This window comes from Heteronotia binoei, chromosome 20 (genome assembly GCF_032191835.1).
Source record: "Heteronotia binoei isolate CCM8104 ecotype False Entrance Well chromosome 20, APGP_CSIRO_Hbin_v1, whole genome shotgun sequence".
In the NCBI taxonomy this organism is placed as follows: Eukaryota; Metazoa; Chordata; class Lepidosauria; order Squamata; family Gekkonidae; genus Heteronotia; species Heteronotia binoei.
In genome coordinates, this window is record NC_083242.1 from 16,476,073 (window position 1) to 16,493,635 (window position 17,563).

The window sequence follows — 17,563 nt, forward strand, 5'->3', positions numbered from 1 at the left end:
TTTTTAGGGCACGGAGGCATGACTACCAGGGCAGGGATCAGAGGCCGGCTGCCTCGCTGTCATTTCCTCTCCACCCCCTGTGGGAAGCCAGTCCTAGTTATCGGGATGACGAGGGAAACCGACACGGGAGAAGGGCAGGGATGCGGGGCTGTTTCCATCTCCCAGTTCCCAGCCGCTTGCCTTTTTCACCCTGAGATGCGAACCGTGGCCTCATCCTTCGAGCCTTCCAGGGTGCACACTGCCCCCTTGCTCCGAAGGCTGGCCGTTTCCTCATCCGCCTCAAGATGGGGGGAAGCCCAGATGAATTCATCCACTCCAGGCAATTGTTTCCCCAAGGAAGCAACACTTCCTCCCCCCCCCCCACCTTGCTCAGCTCCTGCAACACCTCCTCACCTGCCAGCCAGGCCTGAGTCTCCAGCAGTTCCTCTGCCATGTCTTCCAGAAGGCGTTCAGCAGGGACGCTGAGAAGCGTGGAAGAGACCGAGGACAGGAGACCCTGGCGCACGTAGCTGTAGGGAAAAGAAACGCGTCAGTAAGCTTCTCCAGTTTGGAGGCCCTTTCCCTCCCAGTCAGTAGCCCCCTGGCCCTGGAGTCTGTGAAGAAAGAAAGGACAGACGTTTCTTAACTCTACTGCCTTGTGAATGTATGAGCAGCTCTGCTTGTTTGGTTTTGCTCCTTGAATCACCAAAGTTGTTCCTGCTAAACATATTCCTTGGGTTCCCTAATTACGAGATTCGCATCTAATTGGATTGCTGCCCTGCAGCTGAGCCCCAATGCAAAGATATTTGTATCCTGCTGTAAGGAGCAAAGAAACCCAAAACCACCCAAAAATGGCCCTAGAGTAGGGTTGTCAAATCCTCCCCAGCCTCTGGCGAGGGACTTGTTTCTCGCGCATAGCGCGATGACATCACCCGCAAGCGATGTCATCACGCTGGCACCGGTAGCGCTAGGCGTTTCCGGGAAAACTCTATGGATTTCCTGGACGCTCTAGCATTCTGGGAGGGAAAACCTCTATGGTACTTATTGTACCATAGAGTTTTCCTGAAAATGCCTAGAGCGGCCAGTGTGTGCCGGAGTGATGATGTCACATCATTGCCCCTGATGGTGACATCATTGTGCTGGTGACATTGGGGGAGGTGGGCTGGCGGGTTGGGAATCTCCCGGGCTGGAGAACCCCCGCCCAGACCAGGGGGCTTGGCAGCCCTACCCCAGAGGCATCTTTTAGGACAGGTTGCTTCAGGATGGGGCTCGAGTTCCTAGTGGATGGATGCTCCACTGCATCTGAGGTGGCGAGTTCAGGCTCATGAGGAACTTAGGCCTGGCATCAATCTGCTTAATCTGTAAAGATGGCCCTCCACTCCTGGTGTCGTTTTGCAGCTATGGCCCAACGTGGCTGCCCATCTGAACCCGAATCCGGATGAGAACTCACGCATCCGTGTGAAAGCGGAGGGTCCAAACGAATTCAAGCAAGGCCTTTCCCATCACAGCTGCTACCTGGGGACAGGAGGGAGGGAAAATATCAATGATCAGGGATGGAATTCTAGCAGGAGCTCCTTTGCATATTAGGCCACTCCCCCTGATGTAGCCAATCCACAAGAGCTTACAAGGCTCTTTTTTGTAAGCTCTTGGAGGATTGGCTACATCAGGGATGTGTGGCCTAATATGCAAAGAAGCTCCTGCTAGAATTCCACCCCTGCCAATAATGATCGATGGGGAGAGATACGTTAAATGGACATCCTTGCACACAGCCAGGTTGAGACTTTGGTTTCACAATGAAGGAAAAAGCAATGTAGAAAAGTAAATATATTTTGGTACCAGAGGCAACCTACCCCAAAGGGTAGCTAAAAACAATAAAAAAAACAGACCATGTGCGGTGTTTTCATGGAGCTCCAAAATTCCACCACCCTAACTGGCCATTTCCCACTACCTGATGGTGGGCACATCTGGCCCTGAGTATTAGGCGGCAGCCATTCCTGGGAACATCTGGCTTATTTTGGATGTCATTTAAAAGCCAGGCATGCAGAATTCTGGAAATGAGATTCACTAACATTACGTTTCAAAATAAGAACCCTAATCTCTAGAGACTGTTGGCATGCCTTTAGGGACCTGAAGAGGGTGTCTAGCGTGAGAAGACGGTAGCTGAAAAAAGCATGAAGTGTCAGTTCTGTTCAATGTCAGTTGCAAGAAGCCCCATTCAGATAGGATTTCCCCTGTAATGGTGAAAGCTAGGTGTCCATTGGAATCGGGGCCGGCCCTAGGCAAGGTAGACTTTTTCACCATGGACATTTAAGAGATCCCTAGAGTCATGCATGATGCTATGACATCACTTCTGGTTCCACAACTGGAAGTGATGTCATGGCATCACTAACATTGATTTTTACTCTCTCTTTTGTTCCTACTGCCCCTCCACACTGATGACATCACCAAGTCACATGGGGGCGCCCCAGAAGGCTGACTCCCTAGGCAATCACCTAGTTTGCCTAGTGGCAGGGCTGGCCCTGGTTGAAGAAGTCACTCAATCTGCCAAAGCCAGATGTATTCCCAAAACCAAAGGAAAGGCACGAGCTTCTCTGCCCTCATGCGTAGGGATGTTGGCGCAAGAAACATTACGGGATTCTCATCCTTCCTAACTGGATTGGCATGCTGCTATGTTTTAGAGAACTCTTTCAAAAGCTTCATTTCTCACCGCAGTGTTGACGGCAAAGTACATCAAGATGGCCAAGGTGTGTGCCAGCCGGCCGAGCACCATGTGATCGTCGCCGAGAAGGTCGAAGGTGGTCAAAGATCTGGGAGGGAACACAGAGAAATCCTGAGTGTCTTCTGCAGTGGTCAGAGACTAGACCAGGGGTGGCCAAACTTGCTAAATGTAAGAGTCACATAGAGGTTTGAGAGCCGGAAGGAAAAAATGAAGGCAGGCAGAAAGGAAGGCAAATAGATGGGAGGATAGAGGGAGAGGTGAAAAGAAAACAACTTTAAATGCATTCTCCAAGTCGCCAACTGACTTGACTTGGAGAAGTGATTTAAATTGATAAATGCCTTCACCAAGCTGGCCAATGGGGTGGTGGGGGCTTTGAGAGCCTCACAATATGTGTAAAAGAGCCTCATGGTTCCCGAGCCGCAGTTTGGCCACCCCTGGACTAGAACATCCCATTTCTTTTTGTTTAGTACGGCAAAGAAAAGGAGTGAGTCGGAAGCTCACTCCAATGATCAGCAAGTCCTCTGAAGCAGAGCGGCCCTGTGGCGCAGAGTGGTAAAGCAGCAGTACTGTGATCTGAACTCTCTGCTCACGACCTGAGTTCGATTCCGGTGGAAGCTGGATTCAGGCCGGCCCAAGGTTGACTCAGCCTTCCATCCTTCCAAGGTTGGTCAAATGAGTACCCAGCTTGCTGGGGGGAAAGTGTAAAAGACTGGAGAAGGCAGTGGCAAACCACCCCGTAAAAAGTCTGCCGTGAAAACGACGTCACCCCAGAGTTGGAAACGACTGGTGCTTGCACTGGAGACCTTTCCTTTCCCTCTGAAGCAGAACAGCCTGGGGTGCTCATGGTCTTTACCTGTCGAAGTTCTGAAGAAGCGGGAAGAAGAAATGACCGGCAACTGGGCCAAACTTGTTGGGGGTGCTCGGCAGCTCTGCTCGAGACGGGCCCTGTTGCAAACAAACGGATGGGTTAGCAGCAGACAGCATTGTTCTAAGATGCCAATGTTACAGGAAGAGGCTGAATGTTCTGTTCCACTCTCCCAAAGCTGACGGAAGGTTTCCTTTCCTTAGCAGGCACTGTCCCAAATTTATAAGCTACCTGTTTCTCATGGTATGAAAAATCCAGAACTTGATAAGCCAAGATGGAAGACAATTCTTGCTAACATAAAAGACAATTCCTCCTAAGAAAACTGCTCCCATGAGGTATGCTCCTGCACAGGGCTTTTATTGTCGCAGGGACTCCTTTGCATATTAGGCCACACACCCCTGATGTAGCCAATCCTTCAAGAGCTTACAGGGCTCTTCTGACAGCAAAGGAGTTCCTGCTACAGAAAAAAGCCCTGCTCCTGCCTCTCGCTTGTTCCTTCACCTTGAGTTCACGGAGCATGCTTTTATCAGGTTCTCTAGCAGGGGTGTCAAATGTGTGGCCTGACGGCCAGATCAGGCCCCCGGAGGGCTCCTATCAGGCCCACGAACAACTACTGTCATCTGCTTCCTTCTGCATCACAGCTGGCTTTGCCAGGCTTGCTCAATCGTACAGGAGCTATGGAGCAAAGAATCTATTTTCTCCACTGGCTGACCAGCACATGAAGCAGCTTATGTACAAAAACTCGCAATGCCCAGCCATTTCCCCTGCCTCTTAGGCTCAAAGCATTGACCATGAGATTTCTGTAATGAATGCCAATAAATTAAAAGAAGGTTTGAAAAGCACTAGAGGGCAGGCATGGAAGACCTTCGCTTCTAGGAAAGAGTAGACATCCTCAATCCCAAAGCTCCAAATGCAGGAACTACCACCAACCCTCTGACTGAAACGGGGATTTCCCAGTCTTACCTTTGCAAACCGTCGGGTCTTGCTTTTGATCCTTTCTTCCACAACTTGTCGCCAGTTTGAAGGGTCTGGATTGTCTCCAGAAAGGATCTGGATGCCGGGCTCTTTGAGACTTAGGGGTTTAGAGGTGACAGGCCGCGAGAGTTCCTGAGCAGCTGTGGCCAGCACCTGAAACCACAGTGTGCAAAAGGAGTCATTCAACAGTGAACATTTACAACAGACAACAGGGTGTGTGTCTGTTAAGGTATTATAAAGAACCAGGTTCCTTTGACAGGCTTGAAGCACATGCTCCTTGTTGAAAAAGAACTGTATGAATTAGTGGTTCCCAGTATAGAACATTGTTCGTTGTGAAAACAGCCTCTGCAGAAATTTAAAGTGAAGCGCCCAGAATATCCAGGATCAGCGTTAGACTGTTTTCATAGTAATTGATTGAGACCAGTGTTCCCTTTAAGCTGAGTTAGCAATGAGCTAGCTCACAGTTTTTTAGCCTCCAGCTCACACTTTTTTGTCTTAGCGCAGGAAGGATGACCCCAGAGCACACTAATTTATGCGGCGGCTCACAACTTTAATACCAGCAGCTCAAAAGTTAGAATTTTTGCTCACAAGACTCCGTAGCTTAAAGGGAACATTGATTGAGACTTTCTGTTGTTTATGGACCTCTGCCCTGTGTCCTGGTGGAGACAAGGTACCCACTTCACTGATTCGTATATCAGTTCAGGATTGCAAGATTTACAGACTGACATACTTTAAAGATTCTCGGTGGACTTTGTTCCGAACTGTTTTGCATGCCTGCAGGTGGATGTTCAATAGGTGCATCCTTTTGTAATTTTGCGATACGTGGTCGAATTTGCATACGCACTTCAATAAGACACCTTGTTATCAGTTGCAAACGTGCATTGCGGGATGACTGCTTTCACACATGGTTTGTTTTGTGGCTTCAGGCGCTGCGCAGAGCGCTCCACAGTCTTTGTGGCCAGTGCCTGGGCAAACCGGCAAAGAGGGTATTGTGCTCTGCATTTCTTGGCCAGCAACTGAGCCACTCTTTCCCCAACTTGCCTGCTGCGGCTCCTGCTACCACCATCACCAAGTTTGCCTCTCTCTGCCTCTCCCCCACAGCTTTGTCAAAGGGGCTTTTGAGAAGGTGCCTGCAGGCTGCAGCAGGACTCTGAGATAATTTGCCAGGGGGCCCTGAGATTCTGACTGCCTAGGGGCCTCCACAGGGTTTAATCCAGCACTGGTTAGGAATGATGCTCCCCTTCACCCACAGGGCAGGAAACGTACTTCCCAGCAAGCACACCAAGAGCTGATCTCCACCCCCCCTCCAACTTCTACATAGTTGCATCATCCACCTGAACATAGTTCCTACCATGGAGGCCAAAAACAGCCCTAGCAAAGAGAAGCAGGGTGCATTTACAATGGCTCAACACCTGCGCCTGGCATGGCTGAGGGAGACTGCAGCCACTTTGCACAGTCAAGTTATTGGTGGGCAGGGCTTTCTTTGTAGCAGGAACTCCTTTGCATATTAGGCCACACACCCCTGATGTCACCAATCCTCCAAGAGCTTCCAGGGTTCTTCCTACAGGGCCTACTGTAAGCTCCAGGAGGATTGGCTACAGCAGGGGGGTGCGGCCTAACATGCAAAAGAGTTCCTGCTACAAAAAAAGCCTTGGCCATCGAGCTTAAACATGCCGTTTGCATTCGAAGTCCAGCAGGCGAGTCCTTTGGCCTCAGTCTACACTGCTCTGACAAATCCACTCGTGCTCTTTCGAGCTTAAGTGAGCCTTAAAGGGTTGGAGCCGGGGAGCAGGAAAGGAGGAAAGAGGAAAGATGGGTGTGAATTCCCATTCCCTGCTAGGGCAGGGGGAGGAACCTCAGGGCAGCAGGTGCCATCTTTGAGCCTTCCATCTCAGCAGGCCAGCATAACTGGCATGGGGAGTGCCACGTATATACGGGAGACAGTGGAATTTTACTTAACAGCTGGGGGCCAAAGGCCCATCTTCTTGCATGTCTCCTCAACTCAACATCGGTCGCCCATACTTGAGTGCAAGAAGGAGCTACAATAGGAAAGGCTGGGGCAGGCGGAAGCCACTTACGTCCAACGTGTCCATGCGCTGGCGGAGGCTGTAGTTCAGGGAGTAAAACTCCGAAGTCAAGAAGTGAGAGACCTTGACAAGAAAAAGAGGAAGGATGATTTAGATCAGGGGTGGCAAACTCATTCGTTAAGAGGGCCAGATCTGACATAAATGAAACCTGTTGAGCCGGGCCATGTATGTCTCTTTAAGATTAGGTAGCAGAGATATAAACTTTATAAAGGACACAGACAAAAACAATATATTTTTTAAGAAACCTAAAATGTTAGCACTCATTGGTCTTAAAGATGCTTTCTTTGTATTTCTCCCATGGGATCCAGGGAACTGGGCAAAGGAAGCTCTGGTTATTTCCTTCCTTCTCCAGGAGACGGGAGGGAGGAGCTTCAGCCAATAGAAGGGAGAGAGGCTTGGCTCAGTAGCTCTGCTGTGCGATTGAGAGAGCCTGGAAAAACTAGCTCTGCCTCCCCCCCCTTCTTCCTCCCCAAGGGAGAAGCCTCAGCCAATAGAGCTTTTGCTCTGCAGCTCCTATGCAACTGAGCAAGCCTTGCAAAGCAAGCTGTTATGCAGAAGGAAGCAAGAGAGAGAGAGAAGGAAGCAGATGACAGCTAGTTGCTTGGGGGGCTGATAGGAACCCTCTTTGGGTCTGATTCGGCCCCCGGACTGCATGTTTGACACCCCTGATTTAGATTCCTGCTGTGACTCTACTCCCCCTTCCCTTGGGACCAACCCACTCTTCTGCACGGGACTACTGCTTATCCAGTGCTTTAGGTGCTCCTCTGACAGAAAAACCAACCAGCAGTTCTTCAAACGCCCAATAACCGCCATCCAGAACAGCGTAAGGACTCACCGGGACAGGATCAGTGACGGCGAGAGCCACCAGAGCCCTCTGCCGGAGCCCCACAAAGCCTTCGATGTAACTCTTCTCTTCCAGGTGCAGAAGAACTTTAGCTAGTTCCACACTGACCTGCAGAAAACATCAAGGCTGTCTAATGTTTCACCATGTCGAGAGAGAAACACAACATGGGGAGAAGAGGAGATTGGATTTATACCCCACCCTTCACTCAAGAGTCTCAGAGCAGCTTACAATCTCCTCCCCTTTCTCTCCCCACAACAGATGCCCTGTGAGGTAGGTGGGGCTGAGAGAGCTCTGGGAGAACTGCTCTTGAGAGAACAGCTCTGAGAAAACTAGGACTGACTGAAGGTCACACCAACAGCTGCATGTGGCAGAGTGGGGAAGCTCCCAGATTGGAGTCCACACTCTTGACCGCTACACTAGACTGTAAGAAGGGTATCTGACGCAGCGAGGCAGGCCTCTGTTCTGGGATGCTGGCATTCTCGAGGACTCCAGACCTTTGCTCACACTGGCTGCAGTCTACCCAGATTCCCAGCCTAAAATAACGCTGGAGACTTCCTTGGTGGACTTGCCATCCCCTAGTGCAGCATCTCTGCAGAAATGGGACATCAAGGATTCTTTTGAGGTCACTTAGCCTAACAAATTGGGGAAAGATCAAGGCATACAACAGGTGGCCGAATTGTGGCCCTTTCACACATATTGTGTGGCTCTTGAAGCTCCTATCAGGTGGCTTGGAGAAGGCAAATCACTTCTCCAAGCCAGCCAGTGTTTGAAGTTAGTTGCTTTCTTTCTACCACTCCCTCGCTCCCCCTGTCTCTCTGCCTTCTTTCCTTCCTTGCAGCTGTCAAAATCTCACGTTTATGTCTTGTCTCTCAAACATCTGATAAGAACGTAAGAGAGGCCATGTTAGATCAGGCCAAAGGCCCATCCAGTCCGACACTCTGGGTCACACAGGGGCCAAAATACCCAGGCACCACCAGGAGGTCCATCAGTGGGGCCAGGACACTAGAAGCCCTCCCACTGTTGCCCCTCCGAAGCACTAAGAATACAGAGCATCACTGCCTCAAACAGAGAGTTCCAACAATACCCTGTGACTAATAGCCACTGATGGACCTCTGCTCCATATGTTTATCCAATCCCTCTTGAAGCTGGCTATGCTTGTAGCTACCAGCACCTCCTGTGGCAGTGAACTCCACGTGTTAATCTCCCTTTGGGTGAAGCATGCCCTTTTATCAGTTCTAGCCTGACTGCTCAGTAATTTCAATGACTGCCCATGAATTCTCGTATTGTGAGAAAGGGAGAAAAGTACTTCTTTCTCTACTTTCTCTGTGATGTTTATTCTGTGTGGCTCTTACGTTAAGCAAGTTTGGCCACCCCTGGCATACAGCATTGACTCATGACAGCCACAAGTCCATCTTCTTAACTTTCCTAGCATGCACAAACATGCACGGGTGGTTCATCTCATCCCTCGGAGGAAAGGGATGCTAACAAACGTCAGGCAGGATTGGGAGACACACACACAGAACAAAGCCCCACGAGGCTGGAGGCGCGCACTGCCATCTCACCTCTCGCGCAGTGGCTGCGTTTCTTCGGATCAGGGTCTCCAGGATGCCCATGGCGGCTTCGCACCTGTCTCCATCTTCAGGCCCTGTCAGGACTGAAACGGAGCACAAATGAACTCATCAAAAGTCCTCTGTGCGGTTCTGTACTGGGGAGAAATACAGTGAACTAGCATAGTGATGCCAGGTGTAAGAACCTGTTTGAAAGAGAGGCCAGGCTAACAGGCCTCCTCTTGGCTCAGTGCTTAGGATGACCAGCAGGGACTCTCCAGTCTGAAAGGCTTCTTCCCAAGTGCTGCTGCTTGAGATCCTAAACTGGGAACTTCACTTTGGACCTTTGTCCATTTGGTGTAGCGGTGAAGTGTGAGAACTCTTATCTGGGAGAGCCAGGTTTGATTCTCCACGCCTCCGCTTGCAGCTGCTGGAATGGCCTTGGGTCAGCCATAGCTCTGGCAGAGGTTGTCCTTGAAAGGGCAGCTGCTGTGAGAGTCCTCTCAGCCCCACCCACCTCACAGGGTGTCTGTTGTGGGTGGAGGAAGGTAAAGCAGATTGTAGGCTGCTCTGAGACTCTGTTCTTGAAAGGGCAGCTGCTCTGTGAGAGTCCTCTCAGCCCCACCCACCTCACAGGGTGTCTGTTGTGGGGGAGGAAGATAAGGGAGATTGTGAGCTGCTCTGAGACTCTGAGCGGAGGGCGGGATATAAATCCAATCTCCTCTTTGGCGTGAACACACACACACTCCACGGAAGTCTGGCCTCTCCTCTTAATAGAACAGAGCGCAAGATCAGCCTTCCTAGGTCAACTCGAAAGCCCAACCACTCAGGTGGTCTGAGATGCCTCCAAGAGTTAACAGGAAGAGTTAAAGGGATCGCAGTAGACACAGAACATCACTAAACATGCAACTTCACTGTGAAATGTGCTGCAAAACAGCTATAACACTCTTAACACTACTCAGAGAAACGTAACGACTTCAATAAAGTTCTTTATTTCTATTTGTCTCCCACCCTCCCTGCGAACAGGCTTATATATAAACATCCAATATATTTGTATGTGTTTTTAAAATAAAAAAAAATCCACATTTCCCCACAAATCCACCATGTATCACTGGCACATCAGTGATATGTTGAGTATCACCTATGTGCCAGTGATACATGGTGGATTTGAGAGAAAATATGGATTTTTTTAAATTGTTCCAGCAAGAACTTATTTGCATATTAGGCCACACCCTCTGGTGCCAAGCCAGTCTGAACTGTTTTCCTATATGCCAGGGGAGGCCAAGGGTAGCTCTCCAGATTTTTTTTGCCTACAACTCCCATGCTGGCTGGGGCTTATGGGAGTTGTAGGCAAAGAAAACATCTGGAGAGCTACCCTTGGCCACCCCTGCTCTATGCATTCCTGCTCCAAAAAAAAAAGCCCTGTTTCTGATATATATAATTCTCCTCCAAGAAACGTGGTGGTGTGTGAACACAGCCTAACATGAAACAATCTTAGCAGGCTTCCAAGGGCATCAAATAATGGAAGAGTCAAAGCATGGAACACATCAATAACCGTTAAAAAGCCGCAATGTGTGAAGAAACCCAGGCAGAGATGTTTCATTCGCTCTCTCAAATCTCACTTTCAATGCAGTCTCGGATGTAAGCAGGAGCCTTGGCCTTCCTCAGCTCTTTGTCTTCAGACATGTCGTAGGGAACAAGGTCGTCGTCACTGGATGAGAAAAAGACCGGGAATTATTCCCTCCCAGGGCTTGAAGTCTCCTCTCTGTCAGCTGCAAGTTTTCAGTCAAAAATCCAATCCGCTTTAATGCTTGGCAATTTAATTTCAAGAGGGGATTGGATCAATATCTGGAGCAGAGGTCCATCAATGGCCGTTAGCCACAGCCTATTGTTGGAACTCTGTCTGGGGCGGTGATGCTCAGTATTCTTGGTGCTTGGGGTGGGGGGGGCACAGTGGAAGGGCTTCTAGTGTCCTGGCCCCACTGGTGGACCTCCTGATGGCACCTGGGGGTTTCTTTGGCCACTGTGTGACAGAGTGTTGGACTGGAGGGGCCACTGCCCTGATCCAACATGGCTTCTCTTACGTTCTTAAATGTCTGGTCATATCTCAAAAGCCACAGGTCATGAGAGGAGAAGCTCTCTTGGAATCACAAAATGGTACCATTCCTTGATCTCCCATCGCACATAGTTACATTTTAAATGTTGTGTGGATTATTTATTTATTTATTTATTTATATTAAGATTTATACCCCGCCCTTCTCACCTAAGTGTCTCAGGGCGGCTTACAACATAATAATTAAAACAACTTCAGTTTAAAACATTTAAAATACAATTAAACCATAAATTAGTAAAAAACAAGATAGAATAAAACCGGCGGCCTATAGATACATTTTGTTCCATCCAAGATGTTCCATCCAAGATGTCAGCTAATGTCATAGGCCTGCCGGAAGAGGACTGTCTTGCAGGCCCTGCGGAATTGCCCTAGATCCCGCAGGGCCCGCACCTCTTCCGGCAGCTGGTTCCACCAATAAGGTGCCGTTATTGAGTAGGCCCGATCCCTGGTGGATTTTAGACGGGCCTCCTTTGGCCCGGGGACTACCAACAGGTTTTGTGAACCTGAGCGTAGTACTCTCTGGGGAACGTGTGGGGAGAGACGGTCCCTAAGGTAGGCAGGTCCTAGGCCATATAGGGCTTTAAAGGTAATAACCAACACCTTGTACCGGACTCGGAATATTACTGGCAGCCAGTGCAGGGGTGTGTGCGCGGCCAGATTCATTGAATTGCTCATTTCTGCCACAAATAGCTAGGCTCAGCAGAAGATGTAGCGTTTAGCATCACTTCTGCCATAGAGCATTTCAGGTGGTGGCCTCAAAACATAACATAGGGCTTCTCTTATGTTCTTATGTTCCTAAACAAAAATCCAATCCACTTTAACGCTTGCCGATTTCATTTCCCACTGCCTACCTGTCCAGGTCAGAGTCAACCCCCTTGCCCGGCTCTTCTAAAGCACCCACGGATGGCTTCGCGCTGGGTTTCAGGACAGCGCCTGGTGTCACAGGTGGTCTCTTGTTCCTGCAGCAGCAGAAAGCGGTCAGGTTTAAAAAAGAAAAGATCAAGCTACTAATGTCACGGCAGTCTTTCCTTAGCACAAGGGATTACCTTGTGAGAGCCAGTTTGGTGTAGTGGTTAAGTGCATGGACTCTTATCTGGGAGAACCGGGTTTGATTCCCCACTCCTCCACTTGCACCTGCTGGAATGGCATTGGGTCAGCCATAGCTCTCGCAGAGTTGTCCTTGAAAGGGCAGCTGCTGTGAGAGCTCTCTCAGCCCCACCTACCTCACAGGGTGTCTGTTGTGGGGGGAGAAGATATAGGAGATTGTAAGCCGCTCTGAGTCTCTGATTCAGAGAGAAGGGCGGGGTATAAATCTGCAATTCTTCTTCTACCTCCAAGAAAACCCTAGGGAGCTTCTTGCTCTGGGGCCTGTTGAAATCGTAAGAACAAGCAATTTCATAGGCAAACTGTGAATGCTAATATCAAGTATCTCACTAGTCCTCAGTGCCATGCAGAAAACCAAAAAACACAAGTGGCTATGCTGTGTGGATGTAATGCTGACTTCAGGGTGGTTGAAACCAGGTAGGCAGAGTTAAAAACACTGGGCCTGCATCTAAATTGAAGAATCCCAGCAAAAATTCCCGAAGCGTTTGTTGTTATCTCCCTAGGAAGCCTTTTTATGCACAACATTTGTGCTGCAAAAGTCATGAGGGAGTGAGGATATGCCTTGCCCTGGATATCCCAGGCGAGCCTGATCTTGTCAGACCTCAGCACTAAGCAGGGCCTGGCCAAGCACATGGAAGGGAGACCTCCAAAGGAATACCAGGACCGGGAGGCAGAGGCAGGCTGGATCAAACCGCTTCTCTTAAAAGTCCTCCATGCCCCTGTAGGGGTCGTGAGGACATCCAGGCACAAGCACACATACAAAATGCAAAAAATATATTCTAAAAAGAGACTGAGGATACAACTTACACCGTGCCTGGCGGATCATGGACAAGGACCTGTTCTGGTCTCTGAGTCAGCAAGGACTTGAGTTCCCGGATCTCCTCGTCTTCTTCATACTAACACATTCAAAGTTAAAAAGAAACCCTTGTCAACTCTCCTTTGAAGCCAACTCTCTTCTGAAGCGTTTCCTTGAAGCAGCTCTTGAGGTTCCACTACGGAAAAGGGGCTGAAAGGATGCGCACCAGGTATGTCAGGCAGGGAACGTTCCTCCCAGAAGACTGTGGGGCGACATCCTGGCTTTGCCGGCTTACCTGAAATTTCAGGGCAGGCCCTTCTGGCGTTATCCTGGCGCTGATGCTCTCTGCTACCACCATCCCCAGGTGGCGGACCCGTGGCAAGTTGCTGTCCAGGTGGCACTTCATCCCCTCCATCATGCTTGCAAGCAGCTCTGGAAGAGAAAGGTGGTGGCAGGCACGTGTGAGCTCGGCAGTTTCCATGGTGCTGCCCAGATCAAACGTTTAGAGAAAGGCATCAATAACTTTACTGATAGAATACACAGTAAACTATCTAAAATGTCCCAGCCTCTTTTGAGAGATCCGTTAGGGCAGGGGTGTCAAATGTGTGGCCCAAGGGCTGGATCAGGCCCCCAGGTGGCTATCAGGCCCGCGAGAACCTGCTTCCTTCTCTCTCTCCTGCTTCCTTCTGCTTCACAGCTTGCTTTGGCAGAATTGCTCAATCGCACGGAACTACAGAGCAAAGCCTCTATTTTCTCCATTGGCTGACCAGCATATGAAGGTGGCTGAATAGAGCCTGCCCCTGTCCCCCAGACTGCTGGTATTCCAAGGAGGTCTCCCATCCAAGTACTTGGCAGAGTCGACCATGCTAAGCTTCATGAAAGAGTCAGTTTGGTGTAAGTGGTTAAGTCTGTGAACTCTTATCTGGGAGAACCAGGTTTGATTCCCCACTCCTCTGCTTGCAGCTGCTGGAATGGCCTTGGGTCATAGCTCTTGCAGGAGTTGTCCCTGAAAGGGCAGCTGCTGGGAGAGCTCTCTCAGCCCCACCTACCTCACAGGATGTCTGTTGTGGGGGAGGAAGGTAAAGGAGATTGTGAGCTGCTCTGAGACTGATTCAGAGAGAAGGGTGAGGTATAAATCTGCAATTCTTCTTCTGAGACCTGACAAGATTGGGCTATCCAGATCAGGGCTGGAAAAGCAACTATCATGACCCACTCTGGTGGAAATACAGGTCCAAACATAGAGTTGGGAACTGCAGTTTGGCAGTGGAGCCCACAGCCAGCTCCATGGGATTTGTCTCTCTCCCGCCTCCGCCCCCCTTACCTTGCTTGTGGCTTTCTATTTCTACATCTTTCACATACGAAAGGCAGATCAGGATGGCTTTGCTGATGTACAGTTGCTGCTCCACGGAGGAGTGCTTCACGGCGCTGCTGCTCCCCCAGGTCCTCAGCAGCTCGCCTAAAGCCTGGATGAGAATTCAAGCATCAGGGGCAATGGGAAATTCGGCACTCCTGCCTCCAAGTAAGCCAGTTTTGTTCAGTGGTTAAATGCACAGACTCTTAGCTGGGAGAACCGGGTTTGATTCCCCTCTCCTCCACTTGCAGCTCCTGGAATGGCCTTGGGTCAGCCAGAGCTCTCGTAGGAGTTGTCCTTGAAAGGGCAGCTTCTGGGAGAGCCCTCTCAGCCCCACCCTCCTCACAGGGTGTCTGTTGTGGGAGAAGGAGATAAAGGAGATTGTGAGCCGCTCTGAGACTCTGATTCAGAGAGAAGGGTGGGGTATAAATCTGTGGTCTTCTTCTTCCAAAGCCTCACTTGCATCCTGTTAATGCAACAGCTCTCTTTTTAAAACCTCAGATCAATTTTTGATTTCTCAGTCTGTTCAAAGACAAGCTAGACAGCTGTTTCTGGTGGGGTCCAAGGATCTTGACTGGTTTGTCTTTCATTCTGAGGTCATTTGGATTTCCATCTTTGTGTCTAACTTTCATGGTGGTGATGGAGAGAAGGTCAGGGGGAAGGAGCAGAGAAAAGGAGGCGGTGGGGCAGAGGGGGGCAGGGAGATAGTGGTGACAGGAGTGAAGGAAGGAGGCAGCAGTGAGAGCAGGAGGAGTGAAACAGAGGCAGGATGGGAGGAAGGGAGTAGTGGTAAAGGCAGCAATGGCAGTGATGAATGAAAAGGAGGAGTTGATTACATACCCTGTCCTTCCCTCAGAGTGGCTCATGATCGCCCTTCCTTTCCCCTCTTCACAACGGACACCCTGTGAGGCAGGTGGGGCTGAGAGAGCCCTGAGAGAACTGCTCTTGAGAGAACAGCTCTGAGAGAACTTGGGACTGACCCAAGGTCACTCAGATAGCTGCATGCGGAGGAAGAGCGGGGGATCAAACCCGGCTCTCCAGACTAAAGCCTGCTGCTCTTAACCACTACACTGCTCAGGAAAGAAGGCGGCAGGGAGAAGGTGGGGGGGGGGAGGTAGCAGAGGCAGTGTGAAGTGGGAGCAGGGACTAGCTTGGTGGGGGGGGGGTGGCATCTCAGTCCCGTCCCTTGATGGTTCATCCAAAGTGAACCCTCCTTGTGAGTCTGTCTATCGCTATTTCTAGCTACTCCACCAACCTTGATCAGTAAATGACGCCGTGTGCTGTCCAGGGCGAGGTACCCAAGGAGGCTCTGCAATACTGTTGTCTGCAATGAAAAGCCACAGTGTACAAGTTATCAGTCAGGAATGGAAGGATGGAAAGAGGGGTAGCACTTTCTTTTCCTGGTTAAGTCCCCCCCCCCCCCCCAACCTGGCAAGCTCAAACCACAAAGGTTTTAGTGGTGACACTGCTGCCCATGAGGCAAAAGGTGATGCTAAAACCTACAAAGAAGATTATTGGATTTATATCCTGCCCTATACTTTGAATCTCAGAGTCTCAGAGCAGCTCACAATCTCCTTTACCTACCTCCCCCACAACAGACACCCTGTGAGGTGGGTGGGGCTGAGAGAGCTCTGACAGCAGCTGCCCTTTCAAAGACAACTGTGAGAGCTATGGGTGACCCCAGGCCATTCCAGCAGGCGCAAGTGGAGGAGTGAGAAATCAAACCTGGTTCTTCCAGATAAGACTCCACGCACTTAACCACTACACCAAACTGGCTCTGAAGGGAAAGAGGAGGCAGTACGAAAGTGCTACCACATCTGAAGGCTGCCTGATGTAGCTCCAGCTCAGAATCTAAGCATTTGTAGGGCTGGCCTAGGAGCCCATGCCAACTGTTCACAGGACCCCCCCCCCCCCAAAGAGAGTTGTCTTTCCCACATGCACCAGAAGACAAAGAAGAAGGAAAAGAGGAGGAAAAGGAGATTGGCTTTATGCCCTGCCCTTCCACGCAGAGTCTCAGAGCGGCTAACAATCTCTTTTCCCTTCCTCTTCCCACAACAGACACCCTGTGAGTTCGGTGGGGCTGAGAGAGCTCTGAGAGAACTGCTCTTGAGAGGACAGCTCTGTGAGAACTGGGACTGACCCAAGGCTGTATGCAGAGGAGGAGTGGGAAATCAAAACTGGTTCTCCCAGAGAACCACTACACTAAACTGGCTCTCCAGTATGCTTTTACTCTCCTGAACAGTGGGAGCATGTTTGAGCCTGCATGAAACTAACCTCTGCAGAGGTATTACTCATGTACCCAAAGAATGCAGCCAGTAACAGAGCAGCTTTGCACAAAGAGCTCTGAGCTTCTCAGGCAGAGGGCAGAATCCAATCCCCTTGCTGGATGAAGGCAAGAACCACCACATTGCCGTCAAGAGGGCAAGGGATCTAATCTCACTGGGGCTTTGCATGAATGCTCCTCCTCCTCACTCTTAAAGCAAAGCAACTATCTCTCAAATACTCTGAAAATGAACCTTTCTTATGCTTGTAGAGAGGGATCCAAGGAAGACTTGCTCCATATGCTCCAAAACAGCAGACCCTGAGCCTCCTCAGAACCTTGGCAGCCCAGCCCCACAATGTTGCTGGCTTTCCCAGAGGCACTAACCCAGGAAGCCCTCACCGGATGGCTGTACTGAAGCAGCAGCAGCTTCTGGGTCATCACAAACTGAGCCTTCTTGCTCTTGACAACCAGATTCCCCAGCAGTCGGGACAACACGGCAGGCCTAGCGACGCAAAAGACAAGTGTGTCAGTGATCTTTTCCCTCCCTCCAGCTCTGTGGCACATGACTGTTGGACTTGGGAACAGGCGTTAGCGAGGTGTTAAGCAGCGCAAGAACCTACAGGGAGATGTACAATGAATGCACACTTCTATCCGCAGCATTTGAAAGTATGCAAGCTGAGCAGAAGGAGGGGGTCTGAGAGAAACCAGGGGAACAATATGAACCTCTCACTCCATACAACCTTCCCCCATCAGGCTTCCCTAAGCCCTCAGGGGCTGAAGAGGCCTTTGCAGGCTCTGGTTCCACTTACTCCGGTGGAACAAGTGGTAATTTGTAGAATCGTAGAGTTTGGAAGAGACCGCCGGGGTCATCTAGTCCCCCTGCACAAAGCAGGAAATTCACCAATACTTCCACTCCACAC

General features: G+C 50.2%; 1 protein-coding gene across 1 annotated transcript in view; it reads right to left on the reverse strand.

Moving 5' to 3' along the window:
- TELO2 (telomere maintenance 2) overlaps positions 1–17,563 on the reverse strand; it is a 28,078-nt gene that overhangs the window by 4,935 nt on the left and 5,580 nt on the right. The window contains exons 5-19 of the mRNA XM_060261051.1: positions 17,043–17,145; positions 15,636–15,704; positions 14,351–14,492; positions 13,325–13,461; positions 13,041–13,129; positions 11,981–12,088; positions 10,639–10,727; positions 9,032–9,123; positions 7,461–7,577; positions 6,617–6,688; positions 4,527–4,691; positions 3,552–3,643; positions 2,687–2,786; positions 1,430–1,494; positions 394–509 (exon numbers count right to left, since the gene is read on the reverse strand). Coding sequence (XP_060117034.1) covers positions 394–509; positions 1,430–1,494; positions 2,687–2,786; positions 3,552–3,643; positions 4,527–4,691; positions 6,617–6,688; positions 7,461–7,577; positions 9,032–9,123; positions 10,639–10,727; positions 11,981–12,088; positions 13,041–13,129; positions 13,325–13,461; positions 14,351–14,492; positions 15,636–15,704; positions 17,043–17,145 — 1,556 coding nt within the window. The remainder of the gene's footprint in view (positions 1–393; positions 510–1,429; positions 1,495–2,686; positions 2,787–3,551; positions 3,644–4,526; positions 4,692–6,616; positions 6,689–7,460; positions 7,578–9,031; positions 9,124–10,638; positions 10,728–11,980; positions 12,089–13,040; positions 13,130–13,324; positions 13,462–14,350; positions 14,493–15,635; positions 15,705–17,042; positions 17,146–17,563) is intronic.